This window comes from Ursus maritimus, unplaced genomic scaffold (genome assembly GCF_017311325.1).
Source record: "Ursus maritimus isolate PB19 unplaced genomic scaffold, ASM1731132v1 scaffold_19, whole genome shotgun sequence".
NCBI lineage: Eukaryota > Metazoa > Chordata > Mammalia > Carnivora > Ursidae > Ursus > Ursus maritimus.
In genome coordinates this window covers 53,526,935-53,535,055 of record NW_024424341.1, presented here as the reverse complement: position 1 = coordinate 53,535,055, position 8,121 = coordinate 53,526,935, and the positions used below count along the sequence as shown (strand labels likewise).

Genomic DNA, 8,121 nt, shown 5'->3' with positions numbered 1-8,121 from the left:
CAACTATACTAAAAAAAAACTAAATAAAATTAAAAATAAATTAATTAAAAAAAGAACATCCATCATTAAACTTTTCAGAAGGGTGGTCTCAATGTCTAATGAAGTGTTATTATTGGGGCAATAGGTTATTAAGAAGCCATCCTTGCCACCCAGGTGTCTTCCAAGACACATTTATAAGGACAGTTTTATGATAGAGAATAGTACCCAATTTAACATTGGGATGATTACAGGGTTTTTCTGCTGTTCACATGTCATCCTAATAGCAATCTCGTAATGTTGGTTCTATTATGGTCCTGATGCTTCAGATGATAGAAATGAAGCCTGGAGAGGTTAATTAATTAACCATGGTTAAATATATGTGTATACGATATGTTATATGTACTATCATATGTTATATATGTCTTATACCTTATATATTACATATGTGTGTTCTGTAGCAGTGCCAACATATTGCAAATGTACAGCAAATACACCACAATGCCAGGTTTTGAAACAGTTTTGTGCCCAGAGTCCACTTTTAACCAGCACCTTCCACTGCCTCTCCTTTTCCACATTTTCCAGGATCAGAGTGAGTTCCTTAGGAGCAGAGAGGTGTGTGAGGAGTGCTGAGTGTCACTGTGCAGACTGTCCCATGCATGAGGGCATCCTGCCAGGATAACCTCATGGTAGCTGGACTCCAGCCCACACCCGGCCTGCCAAGGTGTGTGTGGCAGCATGTGCTGGGGCAAGGGACACCTTTGTCTGTTTTACACAAAGCTACATTTCCCTTTCCCTCATGGCTTCTTTCTTATTGCCTTGTTTTGCCTTCTCAGGTCGCTGCCTTTCCCCAGGAAAAGGAGGAGAAAATGATCGAGTTCCAGGTGAGTTGGATTTTTATTTCTGTCACTGAACATTTTATTTCACTTCTCAGTTAGGTGGACACCTTTTTTCCCTTACTTGCCAAGAATAAAGAATTTCAGCAGATGTTAACCGTTTATGTGCCATGCTCTTTGTTTCTCTTTAAAACCTTTTTCCATATATACAATGGAATATTACTCAGCCATCAAAAAGAACGATTTCACAACATTTGCAGCAACATGGACGGGACTGGAGGAGATAATGCTAAGCGAGATAACTCAAGGAGAGAAAGACAGTTATCATATGGTTTCACTCATTTATGGAACATAAGAAGTAGGAAGCTCGGTAGGAGAAGAAAGGGAAGGGGGGGTAAAAAGAAGGGGGAATGAACCACGAGAGACTATGGACTCTGGGAAACAAACTGAGGGCTTCAGAGGGGGGAGGTGGGGGAATGGGATAGGCTCGTGATGGGTATTAAGGAGGGCACGTATTGCATGGTGTACTGGGTGTTATACGCAAGTAATGAATCATGGAAATTTACATCAAAAACTTGGGATGTACTGTATGGTGACTAACAGCGTAATAAAAAGATTTTATATTAAAAATAAATAAATAAAACCTTTTTCCTGAGGCGCCTGGGTGGCTCAGTCGTTAAGCGTCTGCCTTTGGCTCAGGTCATGATCCCAGGGTCTTGGGATTGAGCCCTGCATCGGGTTCCCTGCTTGGTGGGGGCCTGCTTCTCCCCGTCCCCTTCCCCCTGCTTGTGTTCCCGCTCTCGCTGTCTCTCTCTCTGTCAAATAAATACAAATTTCCTTTCAGTTTTTGTCTTGTTATCATTTTATTTTTACAAATAATAGTGTAAAAGAGAATAGAAAATTTTTAAATGGGGGCGCCTGGCTGGCTCAGTCAGTGGAGCATATGACTCTTGATCTCGGGGTTCTGAGTTCGAGCCCCACATTGGTGTGAGATTACTTAAAAATAAGATCTTAAAAAAAAAGAAATTTAAAAAATGAAAAAGGCCACACATTACTCTGCTTATAAATTACTTGTTTTTTCACAGTCATTTTATATGTATTATATACAATAATAGATATAATTTTGAATTTTTTTTATAAAGATTTTATTTATTTATTTGACAGAGAGAGAGACAGCCAGTGAGAGAGGGAACACAGGCAGGGGTAGTGGGAGAGGAAGAAGCAGGCTCCCAGCAGAGGAGCCTGATGTGGGACTCGATCCCAGAACGCCAGGATCACACCCTGAGCCGAAGGCAGACGCTCAACAACTGCGCCACCCAGGCGCCCCTTGATTTTTTTTTACTTAAAATTATAGCACTTAATATTATTTTAGTGGACGCTGTCCCCCCCGCCCCAGTTTTTACTATTCCTCATCAGTTTTGCTACATACAATCTTTACTCAAAAAGCAATTTTTTAAAAAAGATTTATTTATTTGAGAGCAGGGGGAGGAACAGAGGGAGAGGGAGAGAATCTCAAGCAGACCCCACACTGAGTGTGGGGCCCGACGTGGGGCTTGAGCTCATGACCCTGAGAGCAGAACCTGAGCTGAAACCAAGAGTTGGATGCTTAACGAACTGAGCCGCCCAGGTGCCCCACAAAAAGCAATTCTGAGAGAATTCTAATATAATTTGTCCTTCTGTTGTAGGGACTCAAAACTAAAAAAAAATTTTTTTTTCTCCCAAGAGGTGCCTGAAGTACTTTACAAAAAGAATACCTAGAAGATGGTTTTGTCTAACAGGATCATACTGAAAGTGACCTCAGGAAAAAATTGTGAGATGTTTTCAATATAAAGAGCTAGATTTTTTTCTTCCCAAGACCTGAAGCTTTTTGTGTGTGTCTGTGTACGTTTGTGTACTTTTGTGTGTTTCACCCTTAATGTATTAATTTATTTTATTGGAGCGATACAGATACTTAATTTAAAAATTATAGTCATACTGTAGGACATGCAGGCACTTTCCATCTGTCGCTTTATTCACTGCTCCAAGGGGCATTTAGAATAATCTGCACTGTTAACATGAAGCTAAGAGGTTCATGGAAGTTCAAGTCCCGCTCAAGTTCCTGCAGCAGACAAGGGTCCAGCCAACTCCAAAGCCTTTCCCTTCTGGATAAAGAGTATCAGGAAAGAGCTACCGGAGGGAGGAAGTGCAAAACAAAACAAAATCCAAAACCAAGTCAGAGTTTTCATTCAGAAACCAAGGCCTGACGTTGTGCCATTCAGAGCCGCAGCCAGAACAAAGGTCTTTGTGCAAAACATTTACATTTCCCTATAGTAAAAAGTTACAAGACAAATCACCAAGTAGAATGAAAAATATTTGCAACATATTTGGAAGAAAGGACTTAATGTCCCCAAAATGAATATTTTGAATGCAACAAGAGTAAGAGATGGCCAGCAAATACATGAAAAGGGGATGGTCTTCATTACTAATCAACTTTGTGAAAATTTTTCTAGGTAACTGGTTTTTACTTCCCAAATTTACTTCTGAGATTATCAGAGATTTTTTTTTTTTAAGTATTCATATCTGGTGTTGGCCAGGGTGTAGAGGTTTAGGGATTTATACTTGGAAGAAAAATAAGCTGGAAAACTCTTTCGAAGGAAACACCTGTCGTGAAGCAAAATGCTGAAAGTTGTCATTCAGCATTACCATTTCTACTTTTTGGAATTTATTTTAAGGAGATAACCCAAGGTCTATGCAAAACGATTTTTGGGGTCACCTGGGTGGCTCAGTCGTTAAGCGTCTGCCTTCGGCTCAGGGCGTGATCCTAGAGTCCTGGGATCGAGCCCCGCATCGGGCTCCTCCGTTGGGAGCCTGCTTCTTCCTCTCCCACTCCCCCTGCTTGTGTTCCCTCTCTCGCTGGCTGTCTTTCTTTCTGTCAAATAAATAAATAAAATCTTTTTAAAAAACAACAAAACAAAAAAAACAATTTTTTTGCGACATCGTTTATGATAGATAATCTAAAACAGAGCATGCATTATTTGGATGAGTTAATCATCTCCTAGATCATTGACTTACTTTACAGCACTGCAGTGGGATGACGGACACGATCACAGTAATAATCGTAATAATAGCTAACATTTACTGGGTACTGTGTGCCAGGCACTGCTTCGAAGTGCTTTACTTACAGTCGCTCACGTTGTTATCATACCCTATGGTACAGATATCCGCAGGCCAAGGAGAGAATGAAGAACTTCTCCAAGGTCACGTAGCTAGCACAAGGCAGAACATTCCAGGTTATGTACAGGCAGCCAGGCTCTGGAGCTGTGCCCACGCCACAGCTGCACACCCCAGATGGGGCACAGAGCGTGAACTACATACTCCAAGAGTATGTAGAAGAGCGATACCTGTAAGTCTGGCAAATTACAGAAGTGGAATGTGTGTGTATGTGTAAAAGGGAGAACAGCGACGCCATCACACACTATTGGAACGAAAGCAATGGGGCAAATGGCGTTCTTAATAAAAAAAGATAAAATAAAATTTAAAATTATAGTGGCCTATGATGCAGCAAGAGTTGCAGGGACTTACCTATAGGAGTGCTAACAAAAAGCAGCCATTTATTTATTTGTTTGTTTGACAACAATATAACGTGCAAGAATTTCTTCTCTTGCAGCCCTTTTGGTGGATGGAATGAGTGGTGTAGAGGGCAGCACTTCGATTGGGTCCCCCAGATTCTAGAACAGCTTCCCATCCTTGGCACTTTCTCAGCGCTGCCGCTCTTCCATAAACATAGTCTGCCTGTGCTTGGTGTTGTAGGAGCCGGTGACGTTCAAGGACGTGGCGGTGGTCTTCAGTGAGGAGGAGCTGGGGCTGCTGGACTCCACCCAGAGGAAGCTGTACCGAGACGTGATGCTGGAGAACTTCGGGAACCTGGTCTCTGTGGGTGAGGACAGGCGCTCGGTGACTGAAAGTCAGCCCCCTGGGGTGGCTCAGCTGTTTGAAGCTCTGAGACTCTTGAAATCATCCCCTGAGCTTGGGCAAATAAGAGTCCTAATAATCCCCGTACAACAGCAAGATGTTTCTGTCCTTCGATCTATGAAACTGGGCAAATTGTGGTCCTGCCCTGTGTTTGTCATGAAGTCAGTTTAGGGAGTTGCTCCAGCTTTTTTTTTTTTTTTCCCCAGAGTGCCAGTAACAGTAACTGTTTATTAACTTGATTTTTCAGAGGTATTTTGTTTTTTGCTTTAACAGTGTATTTGTAAATAACTTCAAACTTACAGAACATTTGCAAAAGTAAAGAATAAGAACACCCCTATAGCTTTTACCTCGATTCACCTACAGTAATATTTTTCCCCATTTATTTTTTTTATTTATGTGCATCTTCTTTCTCTCTCCATATATATTTGTGTGTATATATGAAAACATGTATATTCATAATATTTTTTTCTGAACCATTTGAGAGTAATATATGTACAACATGGCCCTTTATCTCTAAATACTTCAGTGTGTATGCAGAGTTTGGGAGTCCCCCAGACTGCTCTTACTGTGACACCAGTTGTAAGCTCAGGGGTCCCCAAGATAACCCTCAGCCTCAATAATTCACTAGAAGGACTCCCAGAAGGCACTGAAAGCTGTTATACTCATGGTTACACTTCATTACATGAAAAGCGTACAAGTTAAAATCAGCCAAGGGAAGAGGCACCTGGGGCAGAATCCAGGGAATTTCCAGCACCAACTTCTAGTTGTCTCTCCCAGAGGAGTCGTAGACAGCACTGACTCTTCCCAGCAATGACGAGTCATAGTACACATGGAGTATTGCCAACCAGGGAGGCTCACACGAGCCCTGGTGTCCAGAGCTTTTACTGTGGTTTGGCTATATAGATATGGTTGGACACCTGTGTGTCTGACCTTAGTTTCCAGCCCCTCTGGAAATCCGGCTGATAGCAAGTGGCCCAAAGGCCCCACCATAAATCACATTGGTAAGCAATCTGGTGTGGTCCAAAGCCTCTACGTGAGAAGGACGCTCTTACCAGACAGGAAATGCCAAGGACTTAGAGATCACTTCCCAAGAGCTGAGGACAAAGGCCAGACCTCTCTTCAAGCAAGCTTAATTCTTCACTGAAGAAATAGGAATGTAGGAATAGGAATATTCTCTTACATATTCCCAGTGCAAATATCATACTTTTATCCAGTCTTTCATTTATGCTCTGATTTTATCAGTAGAGCCAGTTATATTTCTAAAAGCATATTTTTCTTTCTCCAGAGTAAGGCCTAGTCTTGAGTCTAGTCTAACTGTCATGTCTGTTTGGCCTCCTTTCATTCGGAGCATTTCCGCAGCAATTTCTTTTCTTTTAGGACAGTGACATTTGGGAAGAATACTGTTCTTCCCCTCCCCACCCCCACATCTATTTCCTTGTAATTAGGTTCAGATGATCCATTCTGGCTGGAACTCCGCATCGGTAGTCCTTCTGAGCATTTCACACGCACAGGCACGCCATCTGTCCCGCATTGGTGGTACTGATGTTGATCACCCAATCAAGATGTCCGCTTTGTCCACTATAAAATTACTGCTTTGTTTCTCTTGCAATCATAGGGCAACACTCTTTAAGACCACGCAAATATTTCCCTATAGATTTAGCATCTAGTGATGATCCTTGCCTTATGCGGTCTTTACCATGGTCATTACAAAATGATTTTCTGACTTAGTACCTCCTTCACAGTTAGCAGTCAGCTCTTGGCATTCTACAGTGAGCAAGAGCCCCACATGCCTTGGTCGTTTATTTATTTATTTGTAGGGACTTGTGAATTCTTCTTCTTCTTCTTCTTCTTCTTCTTCTTCTTCTTCTTCTTCTTCTCCTTTTTCTTCTTCTTCTTTAAAGATTTTATTTATTTATTCGACAGAGATAGAGACAGCCAGCGAGAGAGGGAACACAAGCAGGGGGAGTGGGAGAGGAAGAAGCAGGCTCATAGCGGAGGAGCCTGATGTGGGGCTTGATCCCATAACGCCAGGATCACGCCCTGAGCCAAAGGCAGATGCTTAACTGCTGTGCCACCCAGGCGCCCCTCTTCTTCTTCTTTTTAAATGGCTTCTAATATTACTGTAATTATTTTGGTACTAAAATTCTTCCAGATTTGGCTTTTTGTAATATGCCTCCACCATTTTTTTTTTTTTTTGAGCATTTCCTTACTTCATGGCATAGATGCCGTTCTGTGTTCATCTTTTACTTCATACCCCAGCTCTGGAATCATCCATTTCTTGGAGAATGGTATTTAACAACAAGGTCTGAATGCTAGGTACTGTCACTACCACTGTGGTGGCTTTGTATCCCCTTTGTATCTCAAGGGATAGAACTAGCAGGTGGGCGTGTGTGTGCGCGTGTGCGCATATATTCACATACATATACGTACACACATGTGAGTAGATGTTCAATTTCATTAAACATAAGGCAGATGTTAAATAAAATTATGCTGAAATACTATTTCTCACCCGTGAGATTAGCAAAAATTCAAACACTCAACACCGTACTTTTTTGGGCAAAGTTGAGGGAAATAAAGCACTCTCATGCATTGAAAGTAGGAAGGCAAAATGAAACAGTCCTAAAGGAGGGGAATTTGCCAATTATCCAGCAAAGTTCCCAGCAATTCCCTTCTAGGAATTTTTCCCTAAAGATAGCAAAGTGCAAAAGAGCATTAGTTGTATACTACAACTCATGTAAGAAAGAAGGGAAATAAGGAAACCTACGTATATCTGCTTGTCTTTTAAGAAGAAACCCCAAAAGGATTAATTAGAGATTCATGAAGTTAGTCTCATACAGTGGGTGGGAGGTAAGAGTGTGGAAGGTATGTGTCACACTCCTTTGAGTGTGCCTTTCTGTCTGGTTTGGACTTTTGAAAATCCATTAGTTCAATGCATTATACAAATTAAATAAGAAGAAAAAAGTAAGAGGGCTACTGGGTGATGAGTATTAAGGAGGGTACTTGGTGTAACGAGCGCTGGGTGTTACCTGCAACCGATGAATCACTAATTCTACCCCGAAACTACTACTACACTATATGTTCACTAAGTAGAATTTAAACAAAATCTTGAAAGAAAAAAAAAGAAGAATGCAGAAGTATGGCAATCTAAAACTAAAAGAAAAATGAAACAAATGAAATGATTATATTTGAAACTAATACCATAACCTCACTGAAGAGAGAAAAGAAAGAACGAACTTACAGAAATAGCTAAGGAACACAGCACGTAACTATATCCCCTTAAGTGTTAGGTACGGTGGGGGGGGGTGGGAAAACAAACTGCAATCCTGAACAATTTTCAGTAGGTTTGTTTATTGTAGTG

At 41.3% G+C, this 8,121-nt stretch overlaps 1 protein-coding gene across 2 annotated transcripts in view; it reads left to right on the top strand.

Moving 5' to 3' along the window:
- Positions 1 to 8,121, top strand: part of ZNF112 (zinc finger protein 112) — a 43,543-nt gene that overhangs the window by 18,571 nt on the left and 16,851 nt on the right. The window contains exons 1-3 of one of the 2 annotated variants that reach the window (XM_008684439.2): positions 302 to 700; positions 813 to 860; positions 4,602 to 4,728. In XM_008684439.2, coding sequence (XP_008682661.1) covers positions 846 to 860; positions 4,602 to 4,728 — 142 coding nt within the window. In that variant the 5' untranslated portion in view covers positions 302 to 700; positions 813 to 845. Of the gene's footprint in view, positions 1 to 301; positions 701 to 812; positions 861 to 4,601; positions 4,729 to 8,121 lie in introns of those variants that run through there. The other variant, XM_040634121.1, reaches the window with a different exon arrangement.